At 41.2% G+C, this 20,819-nt stretch overlaps 1 protein-coding gene across 1 annotated transcript in view; it reads left to right on the top strand.

Moving 5' to 3' along the window:
• The window catches only part of shank3a (SH3 and multiple ankyrin repeat domains 3a), a 143,602-nt gene that overhangs the window by 111,582 nt on the left and 11,201 nt on the right, over window positions 1-20,819 (top strand). The window contains exons 17-20 of the mRNA XM_070830643.1: window positions 13,434-13,509; window positions 16,098-16,180; window positions 17,468-17,592; window positions 17,959-18,094. Of these exons, the coding sequence (XP_070686744.1) occupies window positions 13,434-13,509; window positions 16,098-16,180; window positions 17,468-17,592; window positions 17,959-18,094 (420 nt within the window). The remainder of the gene's footprint in view (window positions 1-13,433; window positions 13,510-16,097; window positions 16,181-17,467; window positions 17,593-17,958; window positions 18,095-20,819) is intronic.

Here is a 20,819-nt window from a genome sequence, read left to right as displayed (position 1 = left end):
TCAATATGATTAAGACATAAATACAAATATACACTATAAGTATACAAAGGCTTGATGAAACATTTTATTAACTCAATAATTAATGAGTCATGTCAGTTGGGGAGATGAGTGCTCTTGGAGCTTCAGGACAAAGAGATGGATAAAAGACAGACCAGAAGATGTTCTTTATAGTTACAGGCCACGAGCTAACCTACTTGACAAGAACCTTGCATCTTAAACCCTTTCTCTCTTTTCCATTGCTGTTTTTCTTTCTGCTATCCTTCTCCCTTTCTTCCTCCCCTGCCTCTCTTGTTTTTGCATCTCTCCTTTCTACGCAGAAGACATGCTGGTAACACCAACTTCTTTCTTATCACACCTTTTCCCTCTGCTTGCTATGGAGGAAACAGGAAGTCACTGTTATTTCTCCCCTTTTATTTTATACCTTCTTAAAAACCATGCATGCTTAAGGCTTAAGAGAATTGCTCAGCGTCACCTCAACATAAGCTGTTAAGTGAGAAAAAATTGATGGCCTTAAGTTCGCATCCTGCAGAAGGCAACATTTGCCTTGTAGGTTTAACATAATTTTTAGAATTATAATTTTTAAGTATTATCAAGGTTGTTTTCAAAAGAATTATATTTTCAGGAGCATCACTGTCATTTGAAAGGGCTTCTACTTAATTTATTCATATAATATCTCATGATTAATTAATGTATGTAATTTCTTGTATGTAATTATGAAAACCAAAAAATCAGTAGTGTTGGGAAATTTTTAAAAATCTAAAGCTGCTCCATAGAAAAAAGTAGAACACTTGTTTGAGTACAAAAATCACAAACATGGCTGTGATCCTCCGGTGTGTCGTCATCCCTCATCAAGCCCCTTGTGCTGTCACGGTCACCTTGTCCATGTTTTGCTGTGATTTATTATAGCAGCAATTCGGCATTTTATGTCTTTATTGTCAGATTTATTCAGTCTGTAGCTTTACTGTTCTCAAAGGTTAAACTGAGCAAGCTCATAAAAAAACAAAAAAAGGCATTTATGTTTCAATGACAAACTTCTCAAGTTAAGTTCTCTCATGATGCGATAAATTTGCCTGTACAGGCCCAGATTGCAAATCACATAGATGGTGAGTTCAGTCAGTAACTCTCCAGTGGGTGAATTGTAAAATACAGAGAGAGTATGCAAATGCTGACACCACAGAGCAGTCAATGTGCTTGTGCATACCAATGGACAGGCTTCTCTTACACGTGTATGCTTATGCACACGCACACACTTCAGTTATTGTCTATATACTGTGTGGAGTCAGCAGATAGATTAGCATAGCCAACTAATCCATCTTATTAGAAAGAGAGAGAGAGAGAGCTGTAAAGAGTATAAACCACAGGTTGGAAGACATGTCTTTAGTATTAAAATTTAGCTGAGTCAGTTATGGACTGGCAGTTGAAGAGGAGGTTTACGCTTGTAAAAAAAAAAAAAAATCCCCATGAAGTGTCCTGCAGTGACACATCTCAAGGTGTGCGTGTGTGTGTGGGTGTGTTGTGTTTGTTTGCAGCAGAGTGATGGCCACTATCTGTACTTTTCATCAGAAGTCAGTCGAGTGTGTTGAGCCATCTCTCTCACTGGAGGACAGATCCATATCAAATCATAATAGATGGCAACGCTATTTGAACAATGAATCAAAGCTGAAGCAGGTCTCACAGTGGAGCAGAGACATATCACATTTGACAGGGGCCGCATTGGATGATAGCAGGTCACCTGGATGCACACACACACACACAAACACACAAATAAATAAGCACATGCACACATGGGTTACTGCATTTCTCTCTATTCAAGACTATTTCTCAGTGTAATTGCTGCCCTTACACACCATACTCTCAAGTATTGTATTGACACAATTGGTTAAATCATTTAGTTTGCATGAATTCAAATACTGTGTTTCAGTGTTGTACACACACACGCGCACACACACACACACACACACACACACAAACACAAGCTTGCCTGGTGGAGCTGTAAAGCATCCCTCTGACTGGGCATGACTAATCACACGCCTACCTTTACACCAGGGCACCCCTGTTTTTTTTCTGTCCATTTCTTTCTTCACTCTTCGTCTCTATCACTCTCTCAGCATCAGCTCCCCTGTCCTGTCAAGTTGGAAGGTGAAAATTATGAATCTGTTTTTATACCTTCACACCAGTGACGGCCATGGCCAGAGGCATTATGTTTTCGGGTTGCCCCTCCATCCATACTTATTCACGTACATCCATCCCATTCTCGTGAATGCGATATCTCAGATTTGTCACAAACACCCACTTGGAGTCAATAGTAAACTGACTAGATTATGCTGGTCTAAGGTAAAGGTCACTGTAAAGGTCACTTTACAAACATATTTTTGGCCATAACTGAAGAATTAGCACACTAATTATGACTAAATTTCACACAAATGTCTAATAAGATAAAATGATGAAGTGATGACAATTTATGTCCAAAAGATGAAAGGTCAACTTCACTGTGAAATGCAAAAGATCAACATCATAACTCAGAAGCAGAAGGGGAGGTTGTGACCAGATTTCACATTTAGTCGAATATTGAATTGGTGACACTAATCAACTCAACTTACACGCTAACAAACATACAGCAGAACAAGAAAAACTGAGCTTAACAAAATCAATTCAGTTTTATTTATACATGTCAGTCTGGACAGTAAATCACATCCTCTATCCTTTGACCTTCAACTCATAAAAGGAACAATTCCTTCACTACATATATTATTAGATTAAGTCTGGACAGACATAAATGTAAACCATAGCTTGACTGGCTGACAAGGGCATACAGCTGCAATGCGGTAATTCCACTGTGATTTGAATCATTTTGCTCATTCAGTTCAAAGATTCCAAGTTACTGAATATATAGCTCTTTTGTTTCCAAGCTAGCTGGTTCAAGCAGTAGGCGTTGGTAACTGCAGGTTGAACGTACAGTCACGTATATCTCACAAGCCTCAATTATTTGTTCTGCCTAAATAAGCTGTGCTTTAAGTTTATTAGCTAAATAGTCACCAATTTGCGGTGTTATTGTTGCTGTTGCCATCTCTTTTTTGCCCTTATTTAGCGGACTTAGCGAAAGTTAAAACCACCAGAACCACTGCGATCTTTTAGCTGGCTTTTCAACAGGAAGTACCGTACCATATCTCATGCTGCTGAACTGACGATGACACTTTCAGTCACAAGTTGCAATGCATAAAGTACCCGATTCAATCAGTGAGACTGATGATTCAGGATGATTCAGTTCAGCTTCAGGATTCAGTGTTAAAGATAGATTTGTTCCTGTACTGAACGGTACTCTCCTGCTTCCCTTCTCTTTCCTGGAATGTGTTTTTGTGTCTGTTTGTTTGAGCGCATCTGTTTGTCTTGACCTTGACTCAAAGGCGTGTCGTGATGAGCTGTCACACTGTTTGAAGAGTTGTACAGTAGTTGCTTCTTGTTGTCTGAATTTGACTGAATTATTCAAGGCTTCCATTTGACAGAGTGGAGGTATTTATAGCCGTTGGTCTCTGCCTCCGACACTTACACGGTAACAACGAGCTCTCTGAAGGCTCTTCGACAAACCAACCAATTCTGAAGGAGAGGAGGAGACAGCAGAGAAGCAAAGATGTGAAATATATGCTGGAGTTGTTTGCTGGAGGCTGAAACAGAATGGGACATTAAGGCCAGAGACACTGACACACTGTTTTTAGTGCTACTCATCCAGGAAGTCTTATTTCACTCTCAAAATGAAGAGAACTGGGAATCTCTGAACGGGAAAATGGTGTTGAGGATTTTGGAATACTCGTCTGCACAAAATGGAAGTTTCAGGAGGACCTTTAGTTGTCTCTAGGTGAGGATGAGATGGAGGCCCGGACAGGCGTTTCTCAGAGATTCAAGCTTGGAGATGGATCAGTGGCAGGATGGAGGGACCACCGTCTTGTCAAAGTCTTAAAGGGGATGTTGTCGAGATAAAGCTGAAAAAATGGACTGTTGTCCAGTCCTGGTGTCAGATCTGCCTGTGCTGTGTAGCAGGATAGACGGGGTGGTAACAGTTGTGAAGGCAGAGCAGCCAAACTCCACAAGCCATGACCTGTACTGGGGTAAGTCACTGCCTGTCCACAACACTTCGTTCTAACGTCAGCAAACCGACTACTTTAGAGGGCAAACAAATGGCTTCCTTGTAGGCATACTGTATGTAATGTCAAAATGGTATCTAGAAGAACCTAAAAAACAGCATTCCTCTATACATGTGTGAAAGTTACAATATGACTCAGCATAAGGAAAATTTGGTAAAAAAAAGTAGAACAGCAGTGTCTGTCTGTAAGCATACAAATGTTTCCATTTTTAGAAGAGAACTATAACTAGATTCAATGCAAAAAATAAAACACAAATAAATCTTTTGCAACAAAGAACTCATCAAAAGTCTTCTCAATGTACATGTAGTTGATAATCAAAGGTCTTCTTTGCTTTTGTTGCCGTTGGCCAGCTCTTCATCTTGCTTTTCAGCTCCAACTTGCTCCACAAATGGAAAGCTTTTTAGTTTCATAACAAATTGTAAATTTGTAATTAAATGCTTTTGCTCTTGTGTTTCTTTTTAATATCGATATGTTGTGATTATCGAATAAATGCCATTACTCAAGCGAACTTCTATTGCTCTTAATGAAATAAGAGAGGGCAGATCTGGCATAATAACTTACAGAGCCGAGGCAAAACGTTTCCAGCTCTCACACTTGATAGCTTTAATGACCTCTTTTCTTATAGTGCTATCATTATTAGATCTCATCTCCTAGTCTACTTTATTAAAAGCCTGTCTTGCAATGTCATTGTCTTAGGCTGTTCGTTGATCAAAGAGTCTTGTTGAGTTTATATCCAGAAACAATCTCTGCCCTCAATCCTTCTCTCTTTCTCCCCGCTCACTGGCTTCTACAGTGTTAGACAGTAGTTCGTGGTGAATGCAAGGCTCACTTAAGAAAACTTAAACCAGCAAAGTCTGTCCTTACCAGAAAAATTACAGCATGATGTTTAGGCATACAAAGTGTGTAACTTTGGCACTTTGGTTTTATTGAGTCTTTCCCTAACCCTATGCTTGTGATTTTTTCGGTCCTGTTTGGTTTGGCTACACCTATGGTTCATGTGGTAACAGCACATATGGTTTAATACGAGGTCCCATAATCCTGAGAGCAACAAACACTCCTTGAGCTGCTACTTCGTCAGAAATACGACAGAAGAGCAAACGCTCTTTCAGCACAACCAAACAAACTCACATTGTTTTAATAAAGTAATCAAAAATAATGGCAAGTGCAACCCGATTTCATGCTCCGCACGGCCCGAGTAGTCTCCCACAAAAAAGCAGGTCATAGTAAAGTTGGTTACCTCGAGGAGTTGGAGGTGTGTCACCTGTGCCTCTTCATCTAACAGCTCACTGTGGCCACACCGTCTCGTTTGATTACAACCTGCAATATTTTAAACAATGCCGTCCATCCTGTCTTTCCACCCTAATGTTCTTTCACTGTTTTTTACTCTTCATCTTTCTCTTTTTGTTCTGACACCCTCCACTTCACAGTCAATTAATCTAACCTACATTCTCCTTATCGTGTCCATGTATGCACATAAATGGCTCGATGAAAAGATTTGGTAGAGCACCATACTCACATAAAAAGTATGTGCTCATCAAAGTTTTTTTTTTTTTTTTACCTTTGATGTTGAATATTATCCTGCAGCTCCAAATCACGTGCATGGATTATTTGAATTCCCCATATGGAACAGATGCAGATTAAATTGATATAGAGCCTGCTTTCCTTTATACTGACTTTTCTTTTCCCTCTGTGTCCTCTCCATCACACTGTCCTATTATAAGCGTGACTAATTTTATCAAGGAGTGGAAAAAAGTGTTCACCTTTCCTTTAAAGTCTTATTCAAGAATCGTTTGGTGGAGGAATAGAAAATCAGGAATAGACGCAGGAAGATGAAGAGGATAAAGAAAATGAAGACATTGCTCTGTCCTCTGTGCTGTGTGGAAGTGGGTTAGCCTTGTACCCACCTGCATGGTCCACTGACTCCCTGTTGGATCTGTGGAACGACAGGCACATTGTGTGACAGCACAAAAGAGAAAGAAGAGGATGAGACTGTCTTTTTTTTTTCTTTTTTCCTTTGCCACAGGCATCTCCTCACAGGCTGTGTGGCTCTTGGGAATTGTTACATTAGAGAGTCCAGCAACGTTCAGATTAATTTAAATAGTGTTTTAGAGCCCTCAGAGCCCCCCCCCACACACACACACACACACACACACACACACACACACACACACACACACACTCAGTCCTCTATCTGACTGGTTTAGGGGGTTAACATGCACAACATGAATGAGGAGGCAGAGAGAGAGGGAGAAAAGCAAAGGAGAGATGAGTGGGGGTGTGGAAGGATAGAATTAAAAAGTCAATGAGGCTCACTTGATAAGTGTGTGTGTTTGTGTGAGTGTGTGTGTGCATGTTTGTCTGCAGCTCTTATCAGTGGTAAAACAGCATAGGTTAATTCTCATTCAGCAGGGTACAGAGACGTGAGTGTGTGTGTGTCTGTGCTGGTTTTTGTTTCCGTGCATCTGTGTGTATGTGATGCGGCTCTTGCGTCCTTCAGACAAGGACAGTGAAGGTGTTACAATCTGTCCAGAATGGAGAATCACTGTTGGCTTAAACAGGGAGGTTTCTTAGAGATAGAGCTGGTTCAACTGAGTGGCAGAGAGCACGGCAGTGTTACAGCCTGACACATAGCTCGATGTGCTAAATATGCTTCATCTTTACTTAAACTCTCTGTGTTCACAGCTATCACCAGTGAGAACAGACACCAGTTTATTCTCACATTTTTGTCAATGGGTGATCGCTCATAAGACATCGAAACAAAACCTCCCAATCAATACCACATAATGTATAAAGATCAGGCAGACGCAGAGCATTTACCTCCTAGTTAGTGAATCAGTTTGTGAAAAATCAGTGCTGTTGGTAAATTCTGAAATAACAGAAAGGAAAAACAACCTTTTTTAAGTAAAGATAGAATTTTGGCATGAAAAGAAGTCTAGTCAGTGGTGCTGAGAATAGAAATATGACCTTGTGTTGAGGGTGCTTTTTGGTGGTACCGTAACCAACCGTTACCATGGTGAGCCAAATAAAAAATACTTCATGAGCCCTTATATTCATTATGGCAAATGCTTTGAAAAGTCATATCAAAATGAACTACTTTAGCAACAGTTCTGGTTGGAAATTTTCAACAAAAACGTATCAGGCAGCAGGACTCTGCTCAGCTTATGGGTTTGGAGCACAGGAGATTTAATGTCTTTTACCAGTTACCAGTTCACTTGAAGTGCGCAAATATTGTCCTTCCCACAGGGCTGTGTCACCTTATCATAAAGAGTGTATGATTTTCAAGCCTTTCTACAAATCCTCACCGCTGTTATTTGTAACAGCGTTAACCACTTAATCACATAGAAGTTGACCTGATTTCAAGCAAGGAGCAAATTTATTGTAAACACTTAGTCTTTTCTGTATTAGGCCACTAACCACTGAAGCATTTGTATGAATTCACTTAGCATATACTTAGTTGCGGCATTAACAGTTCATACCTAATCTGTATGATGCTATTAATAAGGAACGTGAAGTCTGGTGAGGCGGTACAACGCTGCCAGTTAAGCTGTGGTTTGGATCAAATAACTGTACTGAGACCAAAGCCTGAAATGTTGGGTCTCAGTCTGCTAGCAGATTAAGTCTGGTGCTGTTTGTTTACAGTGCGAACACAAAGCAGATAAATCTGTCCAATGCATGACTTACCCCTCAGACCTTTTGACTTTATGTGTGGAACTGTTGGTTTTGTTTGTCAGCAGTGTAAACGGACCTGCAGCTGCGCCTCAACGTACAGTATACTTGCCTGCTGTAAATAATTTTGACCAGCAGGTGCCCCTAATGCATTCTTGAACCAATGAATGCTCAACGCAAGTGGTTGGAAAGACTCAGTGCCTCAGTAAAGCACCTTTATTCATACTTTCTGTGGGTAATTGTTTGCTCTTTCATATAAACTGCTTTTGTTGTCATGAGAAATGTGAAAGGTGTTACTTTGCAACAGATAATTCCTCCCCTGGAAAGTCCAACTAAGTGCCGGGCGAACAGAAAAATTTGAAGTTTTAATGACCCTGGGTGTTGAGGTGAATGTGTGATATCAGGCTGTGATAGAGACAGCGGCCACTCGAGAACCTAATTCCATTCAGTGTATCCATTGTACCTATGGTATTTATCTGTCTGTCCATCAGCAAGCAGCTCAAAGTAAAACTTTTACTTAAACCTAATTTTACCATTCTGTTATCCCAGTTCATGTGCCACACATTGTTTTTCTATGGGCGCCATTACTGCCATCTGCGTTTCTGTCACCAGATGCAGCGTCTACAGTGTAATGAAAATGCCCTTCTCCCCAGATTTTTCTTATTAAACCACATTCTGAGGCCACCTCCTAATGTGCACTCACAGGCAATCGTCCCTCTTATTGTTCTCAAAGGAAAATTAGCTTCCATCCCTTCTCTCTTGCTTTCTCCCTCGGTGTCTGTATGCCAATATCCTTTGCTATTTCATTGTTTCTTTTATTTTGTGAATGTTTTGCATTTTTCTTTTTTTAAGCTTTTTATTTATTCATTTGTTGTTTTGTTTGCCCGCAAAAAACTGGAGCTGTTCCAATATTATGTGACTAGTTTGAAGGAAAACAGGAACTGAATGTTTCACCAGTGGCAGTATGTCTAAAACCAACTAAGTGCCACTTTTGACATGGCTCTTGAGATAAGTGGTCATCCTTTACATGCTTTATTTTAACATGACTGTACAAATAGTTTGCTGAGTAACATCCAGCGACATCATGATTGTGTTTGTTTACTGGAATCTCAGTGTGCTTATCTGCTGCTCTGAAAGCCCAGATGTTGTAGCTCCGGTGCAGATTGGAGGACGTCTCTCTTGCTTTATTCCCATCTGGTGCTAAACTACAGCCTCCTGTACTTGATAGCAAAACAAAACAAAATGATAAACTCTCCTAATCTACATTAACTTACTTACAGTAGACGCCCTTTCCCATGTCTCTTGTTCCTTTCCTCTGTGTGTGTGTGTGTATGTGTGTGTGTGTGTGTGTGTGTGTGTGTGTGATAGATGGAAGTGGAGTTTAGGTTATCTGTGCTATCAGGGCCCTGCCTTTAGATGCTCCTGGACTGTACAACACAGATGACAGCTGTGATGAATGAGCTGCATTTCACACTCTTAGACTGCGTCTGGTATCACATAGTGTGCACACAGACACGCACACCCACACACACACACACACACACACACACACACTGTGTATATACACAAATTCATATACCACTCACACACACAAAAAGTCAGCATGCACATTCACACTCACCAGCCCCCGAAATTATCCAGCATTTGGCTGATTTTCTGTTTCTTTTGTCCTTATTTGAAATGAGGGCTTTTTGATGTGTGAAACTGATGTGCGTCTGTGAAAACTGGGTGAGGGCAGTGAAAGACAAACGCTGACTCTTCTACAACTTTCTCCCCAAATATCACCTCTTCCTTCATCACGACTTCCCTTTGACAGCCAGTGCTAACAAAATGCCACGTCTTTCATCCCAAGAGGAGATGTAGAGTAGCCCTATAACCCAGACAAAGCAACAGCCAGCTCTCGCTTTACGTTTTCTTTTCCCCCTTACTTCCTCTGATAAACCTTGTGAAATTACGTACCCATAATTTTTCATGTTTTTGTCGTGCTTCATTTTCATGTACCCACTTTCCCCCAGCCTACCTTTTCTATTTTAGTTTGTGTACAGTCATCTTAGTCATCCAGGCTGTAAGATGTCAGAGCAAATTAAAAAGCATTCACTGAGCTTCCTTTTGGCATCAGACAAAGCTAAAGAAACATGGTCAGGCAGGCTGGAGGGAAGGGCCACTGACAACACTTGTCTGCCGCTTACAATGTTGCCATAACATCATTACGTCGGCAGTTTGCCAACACACCTGTAAACCTGGTCCAGGGAAGTGGGTGCCAAAAGGAAGATCCCCTCTAGTTGATTTCCACTACATCCACTTGATGGGAGCATTCATCTCCACATGGATAAATGTTGAGGAAAAAGACAATTCAGATGAAAAACATTTGGTTTTCATGTCCACAATGTAAAGTCCAGTGGATTTCCTAGAACGGGCATGCATGGATTCATTGTGTGCCTTGAATGCAGATGCTTTGTCTTTGGTTCTTTCAAGCTTAATTTATTTAAAATTGCAGTAAAATTATGACTCTAGAAAGAATCGCATGCTTTCTTCTCATGGACTGAACCAAAAGCTTGATGTTTGATGTTGACATTCAATAGCAAACAGCTGTCAAACTCTTTGTGGCTGTGCTGCACATATCTTGACATGTCTGTCTGCTCATGGCTGATAATGCTAATAATCCATGAACATGACAAAAATACACCATCTACAATATAATGGTTCCAGACAGGACCGTTGGATCTGTAAAAGTTATTTTGTTTAATCATAAAAAATGTTTTAGGGGAGAATTTTCCTTTGAACTAAGCCATAAGTGAAATCTTCAGAGTTCGTGACCAGGAGGTGAGTCACTGACCAATTGACTGAGGTTCTTGATCTGGGAAGAGATATGCTTTGTTTTCAAATAGCCAGAGTTTTTCATTAAAAGACTCCCCTTCCTGTGAGTGGGGCATGTGTAGTGAGGGAAGAGGAAAGCTACATATTTGTAATCACGCTGAAACAAATGAATGTGCAAGAATCAGAGAGATTGAGATTCTACAGCAGTGCTCTTGGAGTATGAAGAGCACAGCGCAGGCAAACAAGATTAGAGTAGAGCGGCAGATGAAGAAAATGTGAGGGAGGAAGAGCAGAGGATCAAGGTTCAGAGTTAAGCATTAAATCGTGAATTTTGAGTGGACTGCTAAATCGTTTTTTATTCCTTATTTTTTGCTTCTTTTTTTTTTTTTTTTGCTCTTCTGGTGTGTCACCGAGTGTCAGTGGATGCGGTTATCAGAGCCTCAGGTTGTTCTCAACTGACAGTCTGTCACTCACACACACAGTCAGATGGACAGGCTGAAGTGGATCTGAGGATGCCAGCCACTTCAAGTCTTCTCGCTTTGATCTCTTTCTGTTTTTGCTCTTTACACCTCTGACCTTCTCATACACACATGCGCAGGATATCTCAAACAGCTTGATGTATTGCCTTTATTCGATAGCAGACAGTAAAAAGTGACAGGAAGTAGAGGCGTGGGAACATGTGTCCACGATTATGTGGCTTCATGCCGCATGTATCACATCAACACCAGAGCACACCTCAGTCTCACAGCTTTCCCCAATTAAGGGTTCCTGTGTGGTCTGAAGGGGTCCTGGGGTGTGCAGTCAGCAGTGGAGGTGCAGTGTGTATTATTGGGATGGGGAGAGGGCATCGATCTCTATCAGCACTCCCATAGGATAAGTCCACCTACATGCTGACAGGAACCACACACATACTGTCCTCACGCACACACTATATTAATTGAGCTCAACACGGTTCCCATTCTAGGGCATTTGCTTGCTTTAAAAGAAACTCTTTAAAGGAAGAATCATGCCATTATTTTACTATTCCAGAAACAAAAGAACAGTTATACTGTGGTAGGTTATGATAAATGAGGCATGTTAATGATGGTTGCTAATCTATGGTAGCTTACTTCTTCTCTGTGCTAACTAATTTTTTCTGACATTTTTGTACTAACATGCGAAGCGCTGGGACAGAAACAGGCTTGACATTTTGGTGGATCTGTGAAAAGTCACTAGCAGAACGGAATGTAAACCAAAAAAAAAACGTGTCCTTTCTAAATCATATTTAATCAGTGCATTCCTGTGAAGTTTCTAGACTCAGCTCATTTACTCAATTCTGTGACAAAATGCTGCAAGAACACCAGACACTGGCAAATGTGGCTGACCTTGCTTTTAAGACACTGCACTGCTCTAGAAATGCAGTGGCGGGCCGTTCATTTTACACCTGGGCCTTCAGTGGCGTCCTACCTGAATCAAACCACCTCTTAATACCATCATTATGACATCACGGCTATAGAAACCCTGTATAATCAATATTATACAGAAAGGCAGTATAGCAGGACGTTGCATCGCAGACAGGTATCTCATGTTACGAGAATGAATGACATCACTAAAGCAAGAAACCAAATTAAAAGAATTCAACAAGTCACCAAACACTCTAACCACCGACTCGGCTCCAAACACAGAGTCGTTCAGTTGCCAATACCAGGCATTCCCAACAATACAATTTGCTCCTCTGAGCCTGTAAACCAAAGGTATCGCTCGTAGTTGCTGACCTGAAAGTGGCAGACAAACCCTTTTCCCGGCTGGGACAGGCTTGCTAGCTTCCGGGTGGGCCGGCATTTCCTCAAAATGTCCAGCTTTTCTTGGAAAGTCCGCCTTGAAAATGGATTTCTAAGTAGATCTGTGACCAAATTAACATCTTCTCCCCCGTCAGCCATTGTGGGTTAAAAAAACTGCTATTAATACTTACGATTATGATAAAGTTTTAGCTTGTGCAGGTCGCTACAGATAAGAATCGCTAGCTTTGGCTAAGCTCTCTGACCAGCCAATCAGAGGACGTGAAAATACTGACGTCATCGTACGCCTGCTAGAAGGCCCTGGGGTCACCAACTCGAAATCTGATTGGTTAAAGCAACAGTTTCATTGCGATGTATTTTAAGCTACGGGCGCCTGCACTTTTGATTCTGAAGGCCTCAGGGCAGATTTCTTTGACCCTGGCAACACATGATGGCTGAAATAAGATTGGATAAAAGTTCTAACATAGACATACACTGCTGGAAACACCCCAGTCAGAGACACAGAGACACGCTATGAAATGAAGAGCATAGACTATTAGGAATAATCTAAAATGATTAATGGGAAAATATTAAAACGTAAATCAGTGATTCTGAGTTTAGGCCAGCAGAGAAGGCATTGCTGGCCCTGACGGCCCCCCACTGTAGAAATGTAAGCCTTGGATGATGTGTGGATAATTGCAAGAGTGCCTGTGCAAATGCGATGGTAATACCGTTCCCCATTCTGAGTGTTTAAGGCCTTGTTGTAAGTGAAGCAAGATGAGGAGTGTTTTGATTTGATCTTCAGTTCTAAATTTAAATTGTCCTGCATAATATGAAAGTCAGGTGTACTTATACACACAAAAAATAACCAGATGAGTAACTGACTTAAATGCAAAATTTCAACCCAGCTTATAAACATTTATTCTTTTTTTTTTTTAACCCTTTAAAGTGTTCTTTCTTTCCTTGATATCAGCGTAGAATATAATGAAGGGAATATTAATGCAGACTTACTGGATTGTCTGATTAATGAAAAGTCATTTCATCTGTTTTACAGAGACTCGGGAGGACCGCACCAAGAGACTGTTCAGACACTACACTGTGGGATCCTATGACAACTTCACCTCATACAGGTACAACATCTTTCTCTTAGCTACTGCAATGTGCACACTATGTGTATTCATGAATACTGTACTGCATAAACCATACTTGACCTCCTTACCTGAACGGACTAATGAAGTCCACATGCGAAGGTGTTGGAGTGTTATGGAGCTGCTGCCATCTAAAGGCATAAGGCTGCCAGTGCACTCGGTTCCAGTTGTAAAATACACATGAAATTGTATTGCATAACTCTGGTTAACAGTTTGTTTTCATCAGGGTGTTTTTTGTGCCAGTGTCTGTGCTCTGTGCACTGTACACACGCATGCATGCATAAGATACACTCTACATGCATGTGTGTGGGCACATGCATGGTTTTTGTGCTTCATATTACTATGATTTGCTGCCAGAATGTTCTTGTTTGATTCTTCAGTTTTTGTCTTTCTGTTCTTTTTTTTTCTTTTTGCCATCCTTGTCTCAAGCTGACATTTACTGTGCGGAGTGTGTGATTGCTCCTTCTCTTCTAAGTCAGATTTGTAAGCTGAGAGTGAAGTAGAAAGCTACGTGTGATTTTGTTATGATGCAAATTCCCGCTTTAATGCCACAGCGTGTCAGTTTGAGACACAGTGCTAGTCTGAGTGAGCGTTGTTTCCACCCACTTTCTCAGCCTTTTATAAAATGTCAAGTTCTTGCATTCTAGGTTTTAATCAGATTAAATGTCACTGTTACCAGCTCCAGGTTTGTAGTATTAGTAGTACCACAGTCACACTAGCTTGTCTCCATACATGAGACATTACGTGGTATGTATATATTTTTAGTTTATAGTTTTGGAAGGGCAGGTAGGGCCTTTAATTAAGTTTAGCTGAAACCAGGAGAATTATAAAATGACAGATTATTGTTGCTTTTCAGAGGTGCTACAGTAAAAATGAACACTGCAGGTCAAATCAAGCAGTTACAGTACAGCGATGTGAGGTTTGAGGTTTCAAGGGGCAGATGCAACATATGAATGTGAATGAATAAAATACTGATTGCACATGCCAGCAAAAGACACTTATTGAGTTACATTGCACAGTTTCTGAGATGGCTATCTGAGCTGTAGCCTGAGGAATATTGAGGAGAATCACAAATGTCAAAGGACAGGGTTATTTTGAGGAACCATTTACCATTTCAAATTATGAGTCTTCCATAAGAGTTTTTTTTTTTTTTTATCGAGTTATGTAGGCGGATAGAGGTTCTGAACAAGGACAGTGAGCATATTGCATTAATACAGCATTTTAGGGCATGGAGCAGAGATGAAAGCGAAGTGGATAAAAGGGTTTGGACTGAAACAAAGCATCTTAGTGATGCTTAACCAACACAGTTTTTGTGCATAATAATTGGTGTAAAAATGGATAGATAGCTTTTTATGAGACCAAACCTTTGACCTCCCTCCTGCAGAAAGGTTTGTTATGGGTCTCCTGGCTCCAGCAGCAGGAGCACTGTGTTCCCTTGGTAAGTCTGAGAGAGTGGAGTGTAACTAAGCTAATGGAGACTGCAGCCGCCTACTGAGTTGCAACCTGAATACTAGCCCTACATCTGCCTCAGCTGTGATTTAGGATGACTGATAATGCTGAAAATCACAAAATACTCTTGGCTTGTGTCAGGGTGTTCAGGCTGTAAATTGGTAGCAGTCCTCTCATTCAAAGTGTGGTGTGAAAAGACTGGAAGTTTGTGTACATCAGGTTGAACTCAAGATATTTATATATTCAGGCCACCTTCTTAATATTTTTAATATTTTATTTTACATTTGAATGTTATTTTATTGCTCTACATTTGATATGTTTCAAATGCCTTTTAGTTTAGAGGGACAGGTGGTCTGAATATTCTTTGCACACATGTCCAGCCATCATGCTGATATTCATATTGCTGCTAAAGACTGCTTTACTAACTCTGCTTTGGTTTTGTGCTCACAAGCTTTGGACACAGATGCGTGGCTTGAAAAAATACATTCAAGTGTGTGCAGAGCAGCACAGGTTAACACTGTCTAACACCCTCCACTCTTCAACACTCAGGAAAATCGGGCAGTGATGAACAGCTCACTTACTTTTGCCTCCTATTCCATCTGTCATTAGTCAGGGGATAATATTGCATCTGAGCCATCTCTGTCAGTTTCTTTAGCAGTAGCCCTCCACACCCTTCTCAGCTGCAGTCTCATCTGAAGGATCAGCCAGAAGATTGATTCACTCTTAGGTTTTATCCCAAAGATACTTCAATCACGAGGACTGTCTCTCGCCTGCTCACTCTCTCGCTCCCTCACTCTTGTTTTCTGTCTCTATCTGCGTGTGTGTGTGTGTGTCTCAAAATACTAATACAACCCCTGGGAATCCTGAGTTGTGGTTGCTTGCTTGGCTTTTAACTTGATTGGTTAACAGAAAAGGAAGTACAGTACAGGTGTGTGTGTGTGTGTGTGTGTGCACCCGCGCTTCCATCTCCTCCCACTAGTCAACACCCCCCCCCCCCCACCCCCACCCCCCCAACCGACCCTCTTAACTGTCCTGCCCTCCCTCTCGCCCCTCTCTCTCTTTGTTTGCATGAGCATGGTGTTGGATTCATACTTGCTCTCCCTCTGCTCTCTCCTTCACAGTGACTATATCATAGAGGAGAAGAATGCTGTTTTACAGAAGAAAGAAAATGAGGGCTTTGGCTTTGTCTTGCGGGGAGCCAAAGGTGAGATACAAACACACACACACACACAGCTTTGTTAAAACAGTCACATTCACTAAGTACCTGTTGTCAGCGTGCTAGAGTTTTGATGTGAGAAACCGTTTGTTGATCTGAGTCACTGAGTGCCGCTCAGTCTGTATTGTTACTGTGTGAGTCAACAACACGACCAGCTTTGGTCAACACTCAGCTCGTATACTCAGATGCACTCATGCTTGTGTGTGTGTGTGTGTGTGTGTGTGTGTGTGTGTGAGTGTGTGGCGTCATCCCTGGCTGAGCTGTCGGCTAGCTGTCCCATCTGTTCCCCACACATGGCGTTCAGCTTTAGTAGAGACACACTCCTCTCTCCCCTCCTCTCTTATTTCTCTCATCTTTGCACTGTCTGTCCTTGTTTTTGTTCCTTTCTGCTCTCCTCCAGCACCTTCATATCCTTCCCGTCCATTATCCTCTCAAAATATTTTTATCGCTTTCATACCTTCCGCATTTCAACTGCCTCAAATCGCCTCTCTACTCATCTTTAGTCATCACAAATACATTTTACTCATGCACGTGCCAGCTCCCTGCTCATGCCGGTTACCATGGCAACCGCTCTCAGGCGCCTTGCCGGGAGTCTGAATGTGCTTTACTGCTCCATCACTCACTACCATGGATCTTGGCTCACTCCGCTGCCATTTACTCAGTCTGTCTTTTACTCCCCAGTACCCTTAAACACACACACGCGCGCACACACACACACACACACACACACACACACACACACACACACACACACACACTGCAGTTCCCTAAGTGGTTCTCTGAGAACTCTCGTGTCAGTAATTTAGTTGGATTCGCGCCAAGATTAAATGGAGTTTGTGGTAGCACAGGCACTTAACAAAGTATGCTTGTGTACCGCATGTGTGTGTCTATTTTGTTGAGGTATACATGCAGTTGTGCATGCGTGAGCATGTGATTGAGTGCAACTATATGTATCAGTGACATCATTTAGGTGGAGCAGGCAACACTTTACGCTAATACGCTCAGACGTCTTTAGCCAATGAATAGTAATATACACAGTGCAAATGTATTAATTGAATAGTTTTGATAAAATGCATCACCGCCTTCAAGGAAAGTAAAATAGAGGAGGTCTCAACCAGCAGCAAAATAATCTTTGCAGCATGTGATACATTTTCTGTTTGTGAGCCTGTGGTCACTGGCTATCTCATTTACTAGAAAAGCAAAATTGAATCAAAGGAAGCTATAGATGTCACTTAACCGTTCTGAGTGGGTTTTCTCTGTGTGTTCCCTCTTAAGCCGAGACGCCCATTGAAGAGTTCACCCCCACCCCAGCGTTCCCTGCCCTTCAGTATCTGGAGTCTGTGGACGTGGAGGGAGTGGCCTGGAGGGCTGGTCTGAGGACAGGAGACTTCCTCATTGAGGTAATTTAGCACAGCTCTTCGCTTGCTCCTCTTCTGTATCTATCTCATTACTGAACACTTGAACAGAGAGGAAAAACAACTGCAGGATTACAAAGAGGGCTGTTAGACATTTGTGAAAATTTGCAGCTAATGTATGAAGATATATGAAGCTTCAATTTTTGTTTATTAATGAGATGCTGATTGATAAAGAATAGACATGATTTGTGGAAAATGATTTGAGTGTGATGTTTGATCCTGTGAAGTATCCCACTCTGATAGACCAGAATGTGGTAACTATGGTAATTTAATCAGACAGGAGCACTGTAAAAAAACAACATTACAATTATGTCAACATTTCATTTTGTCTTTGTGTGTTTTCTCTCTTAGGTAAACGGGGTGAATGTAGTGAAGGTGGGCCATAAGCAGGTGGTGTCCTTGATCCGGCAAGGGGGCAACAGGCTGCTGATGAAGGTGGTGTCTGTCACACGCAAACCTGAGTCCGAGGAAGTCGTCCGCAAGAAAGGTAAAGACCAGGGGAATGGGATAAATTCCTCTCTGACCTCCCCATGAAAAAAGTTATGTTAAATTCATATTTCAGCGTGTCAAGTATTACATTTCACATGCAATGTAGTAATTATGGTGTAATTTTTCCCATGTGAAATATCACAAAAATCCATGAACCTACAGTATATTTAATGTGAAATGCTAAAAGGTCTTGATTTAAGTATCTGTACTCAATCAAGAGTTTTGCAAGGTACATGTAATTTCTGATAGGATGTCCAAATGATATAATAATGAGTTTTATAACTATAATGTATGACCGCGTGTAAGTTGGTTTTATGTACAGAGGATTTAGGGAGATATGCGTGTTTTACGTTGTCAAGGTGATGTCTACCACGTTTCCCTGCTGTAAATTCATGTGGTTTCCATGTCAACCACAGTTTGCCATTACTAAGCTCCCACACAGTCCTGGCTCCATGACCTCAGGACTGTGTACACTTCAGTTGTGTACGTGTTTGTGTCTGTGTGTATGGCGGAGTGGTGCATGTACCTCCTCTCCAATTATTGAGATACAGCAACAGTGATAAATGGGTTTGACCCAGTTTCATTGGGACAGTACGGTATCAACTAAATCCTGCTACTCAGGACATGATGGTCTCTCTTAATCTGTCCTCCCCCCGCTCTTTCTTTCTGTCTGTCTCGCTCTCACCCCTGTTGTCTTTGTGTCTTTTCTCATGATTGTCTCATTTAAATAGCTTTAATTGATATGGTCAAGTCCGTTATGTACAAAAAAACATCTCAAGTTAAGGTCTACTTTTACTTAAGTATCTTTTTTGCTGCTTTGAACCACATGTCGTCCTCACTGGATTGACTTCTCTAGTATACATTTAGTATTTCATAGTATAGTATTTCAATATAGTCAGTTTAGGCAGTGTTGATTTAGATCAAAAGAGCAGAACACTTGAACTATGTGGACTCTTTCTCCACCTTTCGTCTTTTTCTCTGTCTCTTTCAACTCTTAGTGCTCACTCCTCTGTGGTCATCAAGGAAACACAGTTAACTTGAATTGAGATAGTGCAGTGATTTTGTATAATACCACAGAGCATGAACTCACATTGTAGTTTCTAGCTACACTTTAGAGATGCCTTTTTAATCACAGTTTGTACTCTCTACTTTGTTCTGTCCTCCCCCCGCTCTTTCTTTCTGTCTGTCTCATTCTCACCCCTGTTGTCTTTGTGTCTTTTCTCATGATTGTCTCATTTAAATAGCTTTAATTGATATGGTCAAGTCCGTTATGTACAAAAAAAACCATCTCAAGTTAAGGTCTACTTTTACTTAAGTATCTTTTTTGCTGCTTTGAACCACATGTCATCCTCACTGGATTGACTTCTCTAGTATACATTTAGTATTTCATAGTATAGTATTTCAATATAGTAAAAATATTTGTCATAACAAACAAGGCTGCATTAATCAATGAGCATTAGAAGCGCTGGTAGACAGATTTTGTTACCTTTATACAGACTCAGACTAGCTGTTTCCCCTTGCTTCTAGTCTTTATGCAAAGCTAAACTATGCCAGCTGTAGCCTCATATTTAATTGACAGATATGAGAGTGCTATCAATCTTCTCATTTAACTCTCAGTAAGAAAGAAAATATGTGGCATAATTGGATGGAATTGGAGTGGTTGCGGCCCATTTTTGTGTTTTTGTTGTTCCCAAGTCATTGTCTCATTGCACCCATTAAAGCTTGATTGTCTCTGCTCCTGAGACCACAGATCTTCAGTTGGCTAAAAAACAACAGTTGGGAAGATTGCTTTATTGTGAATCAGAGAAAAGATGGTCAGACAGATTCAAGTGGTGAGAGCAGTTGTAGACAAGATAGAGTATGTTTAGTGTTTCAGAGATGAGGGAGAATGGGATTCTGCACTCCTGTTTTAAACTTCTCCTAAATGGTTTTTTGTACATCCTAAGCTGTGTGGAACACCCTTTCCTGCCGCACTGCTCCTCCAGTGGGACTCACCCTGCGTATTGTGCCGCACCTTTGCACGACTGCACAGACGCATGCTCACACACACTCACATACACAGAAACTTGCAAGCAAACACACATCCAAAACACACATTCTCTGCACCATGCAAGGCCTCACTACTGCCACCGTTGCCATGGTGACTACACTGCATGTTTGAATTAAGCATTACATTACAGCAAAAGCATCTCTCTCCCTCTCTCTCTCTCTCTCTCTCTCTCTCTCTCTCTGACTCGGGCTCTGTTCCTCTCTCATTCTCCATTCTCCTCCATCTCCTCTGTTCCTGCTACTGTACCAGAATGTGCAGACTAGTGAGGAAAGGAAGATGTTTGATATGGACTATACCCAGGATTGCGTATGTATACTAGGTCTGCAGCCGCTGACGACAGCAGGATGGTTAGGCTCTAGTAAGGCACTAGGGCATGTGTGGGATTTAGAGATCTGTCGCTCTACAGTGGCGCATTGAGCGTTGCTGGTCGATCTCGCATCAAGTGAGCTGATCTAGTTGTATCATGGGGTAATGTTAGGGAACTTGGATTTGTTATAGCATGTAGAGACTGCAGCTGTATTTGGCTTTATGATTTCTGTCTGGCTGCATGGCGCTATGTTGTTACTGCAGCTTTAACATGCTTAGGTGCATGACCACATTATTTTTGATTTGGTTAAGTACATTGTTCATTGTAATGTCATTTAAAGCCCTTAATTGAAACCTGTAACTTTAT

This window comes from Pempheris klunzingeri, chromosome 5 (genome assembly GCF_042242105.1).
Source record: "Pempheris klunzingeri isolate RE-2024b chromosome 5, fPemKlu1.hap1, whole genome shotgun sequence".
In the NCBI taxonomy this organism is placed as follows: domain Eukaryota; kingdom Metazoa; phylum Chordata; class Actinopteri; order Acropomatiformes; family Pempheridae; genus Pempheris; species Pempheris klunzingeri.
This window is presented reverse-complemented; position numbering and strand designations above follow the sequence as displayed.